The sequence below is a fragment of the Cetorhinus maximus genome, chromosome 2 (assembly GCF_964194155.1).
Source record: "Cetorhinus maximus chromosome 2, sCetMax3.hap1.1, whole genome shotgun sequence".
In the NCBI taxonomy this organism is placed as follows: Eukaryota; Metazoa; Chordata; class Chondrichthyes; order Lamniformes; family Cetorhinidae; genus Cetorhinus; species Cetorhinus maximus.
The window spans coordinates 115,976,287-115,992,628 of record NC_135880.1 but is presented as its reverse complement, the minus strand read 5'-3'; the positions used below and the strand labels follow the sequence as shown (position 1 = coordinate 115,992,628).

General features: G+C 45.1%; 1 protein-coding gene across 2 annotated transcripts in view; it reads left to right on the top strand.

Annotated features, from left to right (window-relative positions):
• Window positions 1-1,585: 1,585 nt before the first annotated feature.
• The window catches only part of LOC144696982 (methylglutaconyl-CoA hydratase, mitochondrial-like), a 97,460-nt gene continuing 82,703 nt past the window's right edge, over window positions 1,586-16,342 (top strand). The window contains exon 1 of one of the 2 annotated variants that reach the window (XR_013580289.1): window positions 1,586-1,642. Coding sequence is in view for 1 of the 2 variants with exons in the window: in XM_078568732.1 (XP_078424858.1) it covers window positions 13,848-13,866 (19 nt within the window). In the remaining variant the exon portion in view is untranslated. Of the gene's footprint in view, window positions 1,643-13,832; window positions 13,867-16,342 lie in introns of those variants that run through there. The other variant, XM_078568732.1, reaches the window with a different exon arrangement.

Genomic DNA, 16,342 nt, shown 5'->3' with positions numbered 1-16,342 from the left:
GCATTTCAGGCTGCTGCTGCAGCACCTGTGCCTGAACATACTGAAGGTGGCCTGGTGCTGCACTTATGTCAAAATGAAGATTTGTAGAGGGGATCCTGACTGAGGCTGTAATGGAGATCTGTTGATGGCAGGTCTACAGCTGTGCTGGGTGTGGCCCCCTCTGTGCACTCCCCACTCCCAGGCAGAGAATCCCTTGGCTGGCAGACAGGCTTTGCAGTTTTAAAAGTTGAGGAAAAAGCTGGAAGAAAGTTGCTCCACTCCATTACCACACTCTTCCTGACCCCACGGAAGTGGTCACACTTCCCATGAGGAGATGTGTTTTTTAAAGGTTCTAAAAATCGACACCAGCACATGGAAATAGTGTGTGAGAGGAAATACAATTTTCTTATGGTCCTCACAATGGGGACCTCAACTGCAGAAGTGGTGTGTGCACATTTTCCACCCTAGGCCTTCCCAAACCTCAAAAAGGCCACATGAAAATGGCTTGGGTCAGGAAGGCAGAGGAAAATTATATTTCCTTCAAAAAAAGACTAAGTTCATTGTTTCATGACCCAATTCGCACCTCCAATGGAAGATGAAAATCCACCCCTGGTCTCCATATTATAAAAAACATTTAGAAGTACTGGAGATGGTGCAAGGATGATGCCAGAACTGAGTGGTTATAATTATCAGGAAGGACTGATCAGGCTGGGTCTTTTTTCTAGAAAGATTTATGTCACTGGGCATAAAATTACATAGGGTTTGAAAGAGTGGACATAGAGAAGGCATTTCCACTTGTGAGGAAGTCCAAAACTAGAGATGATAGATGCAAGAGAGTGACTAATAAACACAACTAAGAATTCAGAAACAAGAGAGTGGTTAGAATGTGTAACTTAGCCTCAATTACTCCATGTGGTAAACAGGTATAGATGCATTTAAGGAGAAGGTAGAAAGGTACATGAAAGAGGGTCCCTGGCCCGTGATGCCCAATTTTTTTTCCAGCCCAACAGTCAGCCTACCCCTGTCAGGCTGGCAGGACATGCAGGAAACCCCTAGTTCCAGGTTTCTTGACTGAGCATCTTTCTCTCCACCCAGCTTGCTTCCCAGTTCTGAGTAAAAATTGGGGCCATGTTCTCATTTTCTTTGAATACAATGTTATGGTGACAAGGATACAATGCCTCCAGAGCCTATTTTACTGCAAGGAAACAAGATTTTTAAAAAATTGTGCCCTGAAAAAGAAATATACAGAACACTGAAAATAAAATTAAAAGGAAGTACAGCCCTTGCTCTAGTTGGAATTCAACTTGATAAATGGCCTGCCTATTAATAGATTCATGAAAGAGATTTGAAACCAGTTCTTCGAAAGGGTGGTTCAAAACGCATGAGTTGAGAATATTACCCTGTTTGTTAGTCATTTTAAATGCTGGCTATTGTGGTTCTATGTCCCAACTATCTTAATTTGTGGTTTTCACCATTTGGAAGGGTTTGTGAACTTGCGAATGATTCAAACGTTACAGAAATTTCTGATTTTATGTATATATGTATTTATAGCCTATTGTAATTTGACCAAGTAGAACATGTGGAAAAGTTAATCATTAAATGATAGAGAGTTGGAAAACAAACTTAATTTGGGGATATAGACATGTAGGAGAGAAACGAGCGGGTAAGGACTTTACAAAAAATTAGAAAGAAGTATTTTACTGTATGGTTGCTGAGACAGACAAATCTATGAGGAAGAGATACCTTCTTCAAAAACGGCAAGCTATATAATTATATTTTAATGCATAATAGGCCTGAAATTACACAGGCTGTGATCTTGACATTTATGCTAGGACTGTACATGTCAGTGTCTTCTATTGCTCCACCCATTTAGAGTACACCTCTTCGTAGTTGAATTAGTGGCCTCCAAAGTAATGCCAGATCCATGTGAAGCACATGAGCAGATGCTCAAAGTGTAAGGTAGCCCCTCTGATGCTAGGTTCAGCCCCTACAAGGTTGCATGGATACCGCAAGTGCAAGCCAGGACCTGGTATATCAATGTCTCAGCCTGTTTTCTGGCTCTTCTGTTGCATACCAGGCAGAGTTGCAATCTTCATCAGTACAAGAGTGTGCATGGGAGGGTTGGGGGTGGGTGCATGCCATCACATAATGAACTTGGCAGTTTAAATAACACACGCTCATTTAAAACCAACCTTTCTGGCCATACGTTTTAGACTGGTTTACTCCATTTACAACAAAGTTAGCTAATTTCCTACATTACAACAATGACTACACTTCAGAAGCACTTCATTGTCTATAACGCACTTTGGGACATCCTGAGGTTGTGAAATACCTTTCTTCTGTTCTAATTAATGGACATTTTGTTATTAGGGATATTGGGTTAAAGAGAGCATTTGTTCAAGCACATGCAAATCTTCATACTTAAAGAGAAAAACTTATGGGGCAGAATTTAGCCCTTGTCGGGTGGGCTCGGCGGGGGTAGGTGGGTGTGGTCGGGAAGCCAATTGAGGCTGGAAGGCGATTTCACGCTGGCGGGCCAATTAAGGCCTGCCCAGCATGAAACGTGAGCGGCAGCGCTCAGCGCTGCCTGTGCAGGGGTCGGGGGGAGGGGGGTGGTGGAGGAGGAGGACGAGTGGGGCGAGCGCGAACTTCGTGATGAAAAGCTTTTTAAAAAATAATGAAGATGTGAAAAATGTTATGAAACGTTGTCACATGAGTAGGGACATCTTATGAGTGAAATTTTAATTATTTTATTTTATTTTTATTTGATGTTGGAAACTTCATCCCGCCTGTTGATGAGGTTTCCAAAAAATGCAAAGGCCGCTTGGCCTTTCACCAGCCCACCAACCATAAGGTTGGACGGGTAGCAAAAAATTTAACTTAATAATTTAATGGCCTTAACAGACCTTTTCATTGTTGGCGGGCGTGCTGCTGATTCCCACATGCACCCACCGACCAAACTATCGCGCAATTGCGCGTTGACGCCGGGACACTTGCCCGACGTCAGCGCGTGCCATTTCATGCTCGAGCAGCATGCCTGCCCGCCGAGGTGAAAATTCTGCCCATGGTTTATAAGAACGATTTATATTTGATTTACTGATTTATAGATCCTGTTCTTAGGTATCTGATTCATTATTGGAGTTGCTGAGGCACTATAAAATCTAGTGTGTCAGTTGTACCAAAGGCACTGATGGTGGACAGACATGAAGAGCCTAAAATCAATAATTGTAAAGCGGTGCTGCGTAGTGTAGTTGACAGGATTAAGGCATTTCCCCAACTTAATTGTTTTTATCAGTAAATAACCAGAAGTGCTGGAACTTGGGCTTTGACTGTGGGCGGAATCATCCCAGATTTGCACCAAGTGCAGTAGCGGGCAGGAAAAATGATGTTTTATCCGCCGGCCAGAATGGTGGCTTCTCACACTATAGTGTCCCAAATGCGCCACATTAATTAGGCATTTCCAGGAAACACGCCGTTTCAGTGGCAGGCGGGCTCTCATTTGCTCACCACACCATCACCTCATCATGTTGGGTGCCATATTTAAAGTGCAGCCACGTGCACACCTCTCAGTGCTTCCAGCCCAGTATTCCTGCATGGAAGACATGGCACCAAAAGGCAAAAGGACAGCAGCCCCCAGCCCGGGTTCAATGACGCGTCCCTTGAGTGCCTTTTGGATGTCGTGGAGGCCCGCCGTGATGTCCTCTACCCCCCACTCTGGCCGCAGGATGGGCAGCAGCACACCAATCCAGTTTGGGAAGCAGTGGCAGTGGTGGTCAGCGCCAAAACCCTGCAAAAGAGGACAGCCACCCAGTGCCAAAAGAGGATGAGTGATCTCCTCTGTTCGGCCAGGGTAAGTCCCTCTTCTCATCACTCTCAACTCACGCACTCACAAACCCATCACACATCCACAGGGCCTTCACTTACTGCCACTTCAGGGAACAGCACTATTTGCTCTCTCACACACACTTTCATTGTCCATGGGATCACTCACCACCCACACATGCCAGTCATACTTAGCATCTGGCCTGGCAGGCATCCTGCTTAAGCTCCATCTCTATTCATGCAGGACAAACTGGCACATAACAACAGGGAGAGGTCGCAGACTGGTGGAGGAATGCCTGAAATCAAGGTCCTCATGGACTTTGAAAACAGAGCCATCCAGCTGGCCAGCAAGGACGTGGATTGTTCCTGTGCTGACGGTGAGGTCAGCGGTGCTCTACCAAGTGAGGATCCAGCAGTGCAACATCCATCAGACAACCATGCTGTGAGTGATGTGTCCTGTTTCAAGGCCACTGCCATGCACCAATTATCTCTCCTTGCTTTCACAGGCACATCTGGGAAAAAGCCGATGGAGTTCACAATTCCTCTAAAGAGGAATCTGAAGGTACCCTCTTTGAAGTCCCATCACAGCCTCACCCACACCCTCCACCAGCGCAGAGACACGCACCTCGGTGGGACCTAACTTAAGAGTAGCCTTGGGTTCACAATCTGGTAAGCACATCGTACTTTCTGTTCCACAGCAGGTGGCAGCAGGGACTTCCCAGGTCCCACCGAGGTCCCCGGCAATCGGGGGACTGCTGGAGGCCAGATATTTGCTGAGTCCCAGTCAGATGACGAACCTCTGGACTCGGTCATACCTCAGTTCCTGGAGCTGCAAAGTCAAGCTTGGGAACATCAGGAAGGGACATCCGCTGCACTCCTCAGATTGCAAGGCATGATGAAGGAGTCTGTTTGCCTTCAGGCTGAGGCGATAGCACCAACATGCCAACGCACTGAGGTCAACACTGGTAGGATGGTGGCCGCCATGGAGACCTTTGTGCAGGAATTTGCTCCTGCACTGCTGCGCAGGCTGAACCCCATTGCCGATGCCATGGTTGGCCTTCAACAATGAGTATGCGAGAGGGGTGCTGGGCAGCTCGATCTCACTCCAGCTTCCCCTATTCCTCACGGAGTCAGCCAGGAGAACCTTGGGCACCCGTAGGGAGGAGGATCAGCAGGTGCACACCCCGGGGTCATACACCCAGGTGACCCCTGGAGTGTCCAGCCCACCTGAATCCCCTCTTCCTGTGACCCCAGCAGCTCCAGGTCGAGGAGGGAGTCACTGCCGCACAGCAGGACCCCAAAAGCAGGCCAGGGTCCTCCAGGTCTCGGCCCTCCAGAAGATGCCCGTCAAGGTCATCATAGACAGGGCGTAGCAGCCAACAGGCTGCCTCCACCTCCCCTGTGGCTATCTGTGGAGCACCAAGACGTAGCAGCAGGGTTAGGAAGGTTAAGAAGATGTAGTTGCCCAATCTGGGCACGGGTGTTAATCATTTGTACATAATGTTCACTATTGTAAAAAAAACTCTCAAGAATGTCTCCCTGCCTATGGTTCCTTGTTCTGATGAGCAGTGTTCATGTCACTTGGATGTGAAACCATTCTGCACAAGATAAAGGCAGGTGCCTCAGTCCAGGGCCTCTTCCCTATGCTTTGTGCAGCCTTCAGAGCAAAATGATGGTCTGGCTTCACACTCCCTGGACACATTACTGATGTCTGCACCTCGATGGTGCTTGTCATTGCTGCCAGAATGTCGTGGGCAGGAGTCACAGAGTTCCATCATTCTCTCTGTGCGCTCTCAGCACCTTTAAGGTGGGGCTGGCCTCATCTCTTCAGCATCTGTGACCAGTGACACTGTGCTCCTAAAGGGGTGAGGTGCTGAAGGCTGACAAAAGATCAGGTGCTTTTAAACTTTCATAGCTGTCTTTCCATGATATGACCCTGATCAAAGAGTGCAAGCAAGCTGTCCTCAGCCAGACAGGAGTCAGACATTCACAGAGGCATTGTGAAGATCTTTGGAGTGTCCTCACTGCATGTCATCATCATCCTCCTGCAATCGAGCAACTAATAGGGCCTCCACTATGTCTCCATGACAGGAGCATTATCATAGAATGTATGTGCGCTGCCACCAGCCAGACTGGAGCCAAAAGTTCATAGATGCAATGTGAAGATCTATGGTGTCTCTTCACTGCACGTCATCATCGTTCTGCACAAATCTAGCAGCTGTGAGAGCCTCCCGAGCACTCCTGCTTTGCCAGGCCAGTGTGAGGGCCTCATCACCCTCGTCACTGTCGATGTCCTCTTCATTGGAGGAGACCTTCATCTCCTCCTCAGCCAGCTCCTCTCCCCGCTGCAGCACCAGGTTTGAAAGGACGCAGCGGGTGACCAGATGCGTGGCACCCCCTGTAGACTATATTGCAGGGCTCCACCAATCTAGTCCAGGTACCAAAACCTCATTTTTAGCATCCCAATGGTTTGCTCTACCAAGTTGCGAGTTGCAGCATGATCCTTGTTATACCTTCACTCTACTGCCGTCTGCGATAATTGCCAAATAGCTCTTTTGTTCAGGGTCACAGCCAGACATGGCTTCAGCCATTTTAAAAGGTCATTGCCCAGTTTTTTTATTTTAGAAATTAGCCAGAATGATATATGTATTTAATAAAAATATATTGTGAGGTCTTAGTCCCGCTACAAGACAGACACTGAAGCCATTTTGCACAGAGCAGTGTCTGTCAAGCAATTGAAATGTACTGTTGAGCAAATTTTTTTTTATTCATTCATGGGATGTGGGCATCGCTGGCTAGGCCAGAATTTATTGCCCAGCCCTAATTGCCCTTGAGAATGTTGGCTAGGATACAAGAACATTCTACTCTACTTCAGATAAGAGTAATAACAGTCTTCTGGAACAGCCGATGGGTGCTTTGATTAACATTTCATTCAAAGGAGCGCTAAGTGACTGTGCAACATTGCATGGACATACTAAAATCCTAGGATGGGGCTTGAAACCTTCTGCGTTATGGATGCGTGCTACTGACTGAAGTAAGCTAACACTTCAGCTTCGATTTTAAAAGGAGGGTGTTGGTATAGTGCACGCGAGTCCTGAAGTGAGCAAAGAACCTGTGGAGTCTGAAGACAAGGAGGGCCAGCCGATCTTAATATCCAGGCCTATTATCAAAATTTCACTGGACCCTCTCCCAAACTTAGCTAGCTGCATTAACTGGGGGCAGGGCGACAGCAGAGATTGCAAGCAGGAGCTCCCAGCTGGGGGCTTGCAGGACCATGGTCACATTAAGGGTGGGGGTGCTTTAAGGGTGAAGGCGATTAAGGGAGGGGCGTGGGGCAAGCCTGGATTAAAGGACACATTTGACTTCCTTATGGGTCCTGCTCCTAACCTTTGAGGAAACCTTAAAACACTTTTTAAAAAAATGTATCTGCCTGAATCTTTTCTGGCCCACAGTCCACATCCCAACAGGTCTGCCTGATGGTTAAACTCTCATTGCTGTCCCTGCTCAAGCCATGGACTGAAATAGCAGATTGGTGCCAATGACAACGTTGGGCCATGACTTGCATATTTAAAGAGGACCCTTAGCTTGGCACAGGTGTCCTCTCACCTGCCCAATCTCATCACCTCCCTTTGTGATTGCCCACACTTCATCGTTTATCTTAGGGCCGTAGTTGCCTGATCTTCAGTGCCACATTGCCAGCGACCTTGTTGCTGCCCGCAATTCCCCTGCTCTTCTTCAGAATAGTGTGTTGGCAACTTTTCTTCTGAGAGAGCTTCGGTTTAACATCTCATCCAAAATATGATGCCTCCGACAGTGTTACGCCCCTCAGCACTGCACAGGAGTGTAGATAGTATTATGTGCTCAAGTCTCTGGAGTGAAACTTGAGTGAACAACCTCTCATCTCAGGAATAAAGGTGCTGCCACTGAGTCATGGCTAACTTCTTTGAAGCATTTCCATAGTTTTTTTCCACAGAATTTTTAACGTTGTGTAACATATTAAAAACTATCACATATTTTGGGACCTCTTACCTCGGAACGATATAATGGCCGTAGAAAGGGTACAGTGCTGATTCATTGGAATAATACTGGGGGTGATAGGATTAAATTCTGAGGATAGTTTGAATAAATTTGGCTTCCATTTACCTGAATTTAGAAGGCTGAGGGTTGATCTAATCGATGTATTAAAAGTGATTAGGAAATTTGATGGGGTAGATGCAGAGAAATGATTTCTTCTGGTGGGGGAATCCAGAACAAGAGGGCACATTTTAAAATTAGAGCTAGGTCATTTAGCAATGAAACCAGGAAATCTGGTGGTGGAAATCTGGAACTCGCCTCCCCAGAACACAGAGGTGTTGGGCCAGTTGAAATTTTCAAGACTGAGATCAATAGGCTTTTGTTAGGTAAGGGATATAAATCAAAGGTGGGTAAATAGAGTTGAGGTACAGATGAGCCAGGATCTAACTGAACAGTAGAACAGGCTCAAGTATCTGAATTGGCTACACCTGTTCCTATGTTGCTATGGGTCAATTCATCAATCTTATATTCCTTGGGGGAGAAGAATTATTGCTGTGCTGTGTTCAGAGTGCTTGTCAGAAATTGGGTTACAATCTGACCTATGCTCTCTTCATGTGAGAATTGCAGGAATAATGACATTGTATGAAGGCAAAAGTCAACACAATCTGTAAATCCCGAATTTCCCAATTTTTTCTCCAGAAATTTTGGTAAAGGTAACAAAAGTCTTTTGTTTGTTAAACCTGAAATGGTTAGATTCTTATTTTAAAATCTGCAAATTTAATGCATATAGTGATGAATAAAAAGTACCGAATATTATTAGATTTCTGACTACTTCATGATAGTATTAAATTGCCAAAAACAAATAGATTTCTGACATGATTTTTAATATTTGGCATTAACATGTACTTAATTACGTGATGGAAGAAAAATAAGTGGCCTCCCATTTAAGACAGAGATGAGAATTTTTTTTCTCTCAGAGGGTCGTTAGTTTGTGGAATTCTCTTCACCAGAGAGCAGTGGAACCTAGGTCATTGAATACTTTTAAGGCTGAGTTGGATAGATTCTTGACTGACAAGTAGGCTTGCCAACTCTAGCTGGATATATTCCGGGAGACATCGGTGGAAGTGATGTCATGGAACTCGGTGGTATGGTGCAAGCAGTTTTAGGTTTATGAGTTGGCTATGAACAGAGATACATAAATACTAATCCTGCCCCACCTCCTCTTACAGCTGTTGACGTGCAATAATTGGGCCAGTTGTGGGGGGTGGTTGGGAGAGAGATACTGCAAACATCAGCAACAAGAAAATCTCGATATCAACTGAGCTGCTACTCACCCACTGTCACAGCCGTATCCAGCCATTAGTCTCACCCTTTACCTCAGCTTCTGGCGTTTCACTTGACAAGTCACGTCACCGATTTCCCCCCACCACCTCCCCCCATCCCCCGCCCCTGGCTGCAGTGTTCTTTGGACATTGTAGTTTGCTCTCCACGTAGTTCCCTGCTCTGCTCCATGCAGAGATAGAGAGACCACATTTCATGGCCAGTGCAGCGAAACCCTGCTTCCTGGTTTGGGGGGGCGATGGTGCTGTGGACCAACTGGCCCAACTCACTGAATAGTGTCAATGAAATATTGTTTTAAAATCTCCCTTAATGCTTTATTTGGTCACTGGGACATTGATACCGATTCAGGGAGACTCCTGGCCATTCTGGAAGGGTTGGCAACCCTACTGACAAGCGAGTCAAAGAGTATAGGAGGCAGACAGGGAAGTAGAAGCCACAAATAGACCAGCCAACTTGTTAAATGGCAAAGCAGGCTCAAGGGGTTTAAATGGCCTATTTCTGCTCCTAATTTGTATGTATGTATGTTATGGGGCTTGTGACCTATTTGATTTCTGGAACGCTTTTGTTCCTGTTATTTGTCTTTTTGTTACTTCTGCTGCAGGCCATTTCCTAAAAGGCCAGAAAATGTGCTTGCAAATGTTTTCATGGCTATCTTCAATGCTATTCAGTAATTACCCAGTCATAAATGCACTTCAGTAATGTTTTCTCCCTGTCCCCCCCCCAACAGCCCTTCTCAAGTAGAAAGCTTGCTGTTGCTTAGTGCTCCATTAAATGATCTGTTTCAGAACTGAAATGAAAACAAGATAATGCTGGAAATACACAACTTCAGCAGAGAGATAAACAGAAAAAAACCAGGCTGGATTTTACCATGGGCATCAAAACCCCAACATCTGGACAAAGCAATTAAGTATGGTGGGCTTCCTGATGTTACTGGCCTAATCAGAGAGCTAGCAGCTTTTGAAGTCTCAGAAGCGCCACTAGGAGATGTAGGCACTGCTGAGGCAGATCAGAGATCTCTGCAGTGCCTCAAGATAGGGGCACTCCCGTAGAGGAAAGTACAAATTAAAATTGAGGACGGACGAGGGGAAAGGCCCCATTGATTACCAGGCAAGCCCCTCCAAGGAATTATTGGGGCTGCAGACGATGACTTTCATGCCCATGGACCCCTCTAAGGGGCACAGAGCCTCAAAGCTCCAATGGTCCCTGGACTGCTGCAGGGAGGCTACCTCCATGAAGCTGAAAGTCTCCCCGTGCGGCAGGGCGCTGCCCCACTATTAACAAAATGCCAATGTCCTGTGAAATTGCACTTAATGCAGCCTTTAGCTATGCAAGTCGACTGTCCACCTTCTTGGAGCAGCCAGCCTATCCAGCTCCCAGCCTGTCGCTCAGAAACATCCCCAGCAGCAGGACTGCATCAGGGAGCCATCCCAACCTGGCTGCCTGCCATTTCACCACCCCCACCCACTTCTGTTCCTGTCACCCAGGAGCCTGTAAAATTCTGTCCAAATATTTTTAAAATTCATTCAAGAGATGTGATGTGAACACAAGGCCAATATTTATTGCCCATTCCTAATGCCCTCGAGAAGGTGGTGGTGAGCTGCCTTCCTGAGCCGCTACAGTGCATGTGGTGGAGGTACACCTATAAAGTGGTTTGACACAATTGAGTGACATTCAAGGCATTTCAGGGATGCAGTTAAGAGTCAAGCACATTGCTGTGGGTCTAGAGTCACATATAAACAGACTGAAAAAGGAAGGCAGATTTCCTCCCCTGAAGGACATTCGTGAACCAGATGGGTTTTTACAACAATCAGATAGATAATCACCATTAATGTGACCAGCTTTTTATTCCAGAATTATTAATCAATTGAATTTAAATTCCACCAGCTGCCAAGGTTGGATTTTAACTTGTGTCACTAGAGCATAAATTCGGGGCCTTTGGATTATTTGTCCAGTAAGATTACCACTACGCTACCTCTCACCAGAACTCAAGGTCATTGGCCTAAAATGTGCCACCCCCCACTGCCATTTAACAGCCTCTATCTGCTTCTTCCACAATTTTGCAGTCTACAGGGAAAGGCAGGGGCAAGGCAAGTAGTCCAGCAGCAAAGATTGCGTAGCCTGCTGTTGGGCAGCAAGAAGTGTACCTCCTTTGGGGGGTCCCCTCTGTCTTTCGGGGGCAGCCTTGAAGATCAGACACCCGCCTCTATCCCTACCCCCCTGGCCTCTCTTACCTGACACGTCCCCAAACACTCTCTGGGCCGGGCCTTCCCACAACTCCCGGACTTGCTTCAAGAAACTCACCTGCAGGAAGAGCAGTCAGAGAGGTGGACCTGTGGGAGATACGCGGAGCGGGGAGAGAATAAATACAGCCCGGGGAGCGCGGCCTACATCACGCATGGCTGAGGTGTTAAATGAATACTTCACATCTGTCTGTACCTACAAAGTAGATGCTGCCCAGGCCACATTGACAGAGGAGGAAACTCAATCACTAGAAGGGTTTAAAATTGATAAGGAGAAGATATTGGATAAGCTATCGGTACTTAAAATTGATAAGGCACCGGGACCGGATGAGTGGCATCCAAGAATATTGAAGGAAGTGAGAGTGGAAATTGCAGAGGCACTGGCAATAATCTTTCAATTTTCCCTGGATTCGGGGGAGGTGCTGGAGGACTGGAGAATTGCAAATATTACGCCCTTGTTCAAAAAACGTTGTAAAGAGCTGCCCTGCAATTACAGACCAGTCAGTTTAACTTAGGTGGTGGGAAAACTTCTGGAAAGAGTTATTTGGAATAGAATTAATAGTCACATGGAAAAATTTGGATTGTTTCGGGAAGAGTCAGCATGGATTTGTTAAAGGAAAATCGTATCTAATTAATTTGCTGGAGTGTTTTGAAGAGGTAGCAGATGGCTGATGAGGGCAAGACTGTTGATGTGGTGTATCTGGACTTCCAAAAGGTGTTCGATACAATGCCACACAACAGACTTGTGAGGAAAGTTATAGGTCATGGAATAAAGGGCAGTAGCAACGTGGATACAAAATTGACTGAGGGATAGGAAACAGAGTAATGTTTAATACGTATTTTTCGGGCTGGAAGAAGGTATGTAGTGCAGTTCCCCAGGGGTCGGTATTGGGACCCATGCTCTTCTTGATATATATAAATGATCTAGATCTTGGTGTTCAGGGGACAATTGCAGAGTTGCAGACAACACAAAACTTGGGAGAATTGAAAACTGGGAGGAGGACAGTGTAAAACTTCAAAAGGACATGACACATTGGTGGAGTGGGCAGATAGGTGGCAGATGAAGTTCAATGCGGAGAAGTATAAGTTGATACACTTTGGTACAAAGAACTTGCAGAGATGGTATAAAATAAAGGATACTATTCTAAAGGGTGTGCAGGAGCAGAGAGACCTGGGTGTATGTATACATAAGTCATTAAAGGTGGCAGGACAGGTAGAGAGGGCTGTTTCTAAAGCATACAGTATTCTAGGCCTCATTAATAGGGGCATAGAGTACAAGAGCAGGCAGGTTATGATGAACTTAAATAAGGCACTGGTTAGACCTCAGCTGGAGTATTGTGTACAGTTCTGGGCACCACACTGTAGGAAGGATGTGAATGCATTGGAGAGAGTGCAGAAGAGGTTTACGAGAATGGTTCCAGGGATGAGACACTTCGTGCACGTTTCTGTTAGGACAGGGATCTTCAGTTGGGTGTGTGCATTTGTAAATAGTCCCTTACACAATAAACATTGGGAAAGATTGGAGAAGTTGGGACTGTTTTCCTTGGAGATGAGAAGGCTGAGAGAAGACTTGATAAAAGTTTTTTAAATAATGAGGGGCCTAAGGGGCGTGGACAGAGTAGATGGGGAGAAACTGTTCCTGCTCGTAAACGGAGTAAGAACCAGAGGGCGCAGTTTTAGTGTTTTGCAAAAGAAATAAATGTGAGGTGAGTAGATAGGGTTTGGAATGCGCTGCCTAGAAGTGTGGTGGACATTGATTCAATTGAGGCATTCAAGAGGGCATTGGATGATTACCTAAATAGAAACAATGTTCAGGGTTACGGGGAAAAGGCAGGAGATTGGTACTAAGATAAAATGCTCAGAGAGCCGGTGCAGACACAATGGGCTGAATGGCCTCCTTCTACACCGTAACAATTCTGTGATTCTGTGAAGAGGCATCTTCTCTTCTTCTCCGGGGATTGCTTGTAGACCCAGCAGAAGCCACTAATCTCTTCTGGTGCTGGGCTGCCAGCCAATCAGATTGGTTATCAGCGCTCTGGGGTGGGACTTCCTCTCTGATGGGGGCAGAAGCCCCACCCTGACCCTATTAAGGCCGTCCCCAGCATAGTATCGCCACGGGGCAGCCGAATTTCTGGTTGCCAAGGGTGCCAACCAACTTTTAGGTTGGGGGTGGGGAGGGCAGCAGGTAATCTTTCCGTGCCCCCCACCTCGCCCGCCTCATAAAATGGACCCGTTAACTTTGTTTCCCTCTCCATAGATGCTGCTTGACCTAATGAGTATTTTCAGTATTTTCTATTTTTATTTCAGATTTCCAGCCTCCCTCCAGTATTTTACTTTTGGTTTAGAACTGACCAAATTGAGGAACTGAACTTAAACCAGCAGGAATTCCTGAACAGAATATGAGCTAATAACCTTTTTTTGGTATGAATAAAATTTGACTAATCTGATGAAATGGATTGCAAGGAGATTTGTAGGTATTTTGACAATACATTTAAGAAGAATGCCAAAAGCACAAATTTTTAACAAAATATTGGAGCAATATCACCTTTGTTTAAACTGTAGTGAAACAAATCCGTTGTTTATTCTTTATATTTTATTGATTTACTTTAACTAATTTAAGACATCTTTTCCTTGCCTCCCCCCGGATGCCCTGTGTTACATGCATTTACTGATGAGAAAATGAGCTGAAGTTTCCCCTCTGGCCTAAGTCATTGCTAATCTTGAAGGGACAGGCAAAACGTGCAAGAATTTACAGAACACCTTTTCCTCCTTTCTAGGCACTTTATTTTGAGGGCACAGCTTAGACCATATGACAACTTGCTTAAACAATAAGCTTTTCTTTCTCCTTTTTTATAGTCCAGTTGATAATCTCTTCAGTTAATCCTACACAACTTCTTGCACCAATTTTAATGATTTTTTAAAAATCAGGTTTATTGAATATGTATTTTTTTCCTGGTCAGAAGCTATTGGCTTCCAAATGTGTTCCAAACATTTTGGGGTGGGCCAGATGAGCTATGTATAAAAAAACTTCTGCTACAGTCATGCATACTTAGACCAGGAAACATTATTGCCCCAGTTTTTATGAGACTTCACCTAAAATGTTTTTAAAAAATGAATTTATTCATGCCATATCAATATCTTAGGGGTTACCATTGACCAGAAACTAAACTGGACTGGTCATAAATACTGTGGTTGCAAGAGCAGGTCAGTGGCTAGGAACCCTCGGCAAGTAACTCACCTCCTGACTCCCCAAAGCTTGTCCACCATCTACAAGGCACAAATTAGGACTGTGATGGAATACTCCCCAATTGCCTGGATGAGTGCAGCTCCAGCAACACTCAAGAAGCTTGACACCATCCAGGATAAAGCAGCCCACTTGATTGGCACCCCATCCACAAACATTCACTCCCTCCCCCACCGATGCACAGTGGCAGCAGTGTGCTCCATCTACAAGATGCACTGCAGGAACTCACCAAGGCTCCTTAGACAGCACCTTTCTAACCCACAATCACTACCATCTAGAAGGACAAGGGCAGCAGACACATGGGAACACCACCACCTGGAAGTTCCTTTCCAAGCCACTCACCATCCTGGCTTGGAACTATCTTGCCATTCCTTCACTATCGCTGGGTCAAAATCCTGTAACTCCCTCCCTAACAGCACTGTGGGTGTACCTACACCACATGAACTACAGCGGTTCAAGAAGGCAGCTCAGCACCACCTTTTCAAGTGAAATTAGGGATGGGTAATAAATGCTGGCCTAGCCAGTGATGCCCACATTCCATCAATGAATATATTAAAAAAAATTTAAAAACAATGTTCCTCTTTTTTCTCAGTAACACATCAGTCAAATGAACACTGTTGACTGTGCTTGACCTCGAAAAGCAATTGTATTGAAATAGCCATTGTTTATTGTGTAAGGGACTCTTTACAAATGCAGACACATACCTGAAGATCCCTATCCTAACAGAAATGTGCACTAAGTCAACATAAATTGAAAAAATTAGAAATGAATCTAGAATGTAGCACCCTTGAAACACTGTGCCTATGGTACTGTTTAAGCTAGGTCCTAGATGGCCTGAAGTTCAATGACCTCTCAAGTCCTTTGGGATTCTCTCGTGTTGTGGATCCATGGACTTCATTTTGACAATTATGGAAGTAGTAACAGGAAATTCCTCTGGTATTGTGCATTTAGCATGGTCAAAACATTCATTTGATCACATGGCAACTTCTTTTGAGAGAAGTCATATATCTTCTTTCCCTGGGTTGGGTTCAAGTCTGACCGGGTAAATTCCTAGATCACTACAAGTAGCATAAAATTTGCAATAGATTGAACTCATCATGAATTTTGCTGCAGACCAAACACTTTTATTTTTTAATTCCAGGTTTTCCTAGCTTCCATGTTAATTTCAGGCTATCCTTATAGCCTATCCCTAACTCCTATGTTCCAGAGAGAGTGTTTTCACTTGTATTGATGTCTAGGTAAATTTATAGTATGCCAGCAAATAAACAAAGAACACCCTTCAACTAAATTCAGCTAGTTTTACCACATGCTCTCATCGAATTCATCTTGGCTTCAGAAAGCGGCAGGAAAATGCTCCCCAGACTTTGATTTCAACTTTCGCTGCTGAATATACTTACAGTATTAAATAGTAAAAGAATAAGTGAATAGTAGGGGCAACAACAAACATTTTTGCAATAGTTGCAACATTAGCACTTTGCCCATAGATAACAATAATTTGTTTGAAACCAGCATAAATCATCAAATCTTGAAACAGGCTACCACTCAATAAATGTGCAATTGGTGTGTGACCACACCAAGAAATCTTCAACGGTGAATGCACGCATGATGCTTTCATCCTTCAACAGCGTGCACTACCCACTGTCTTTGGGCAACCAAGACAAACAGGATGGCTGCTCAGAGTCAAAACAGATTCCTTTCACAC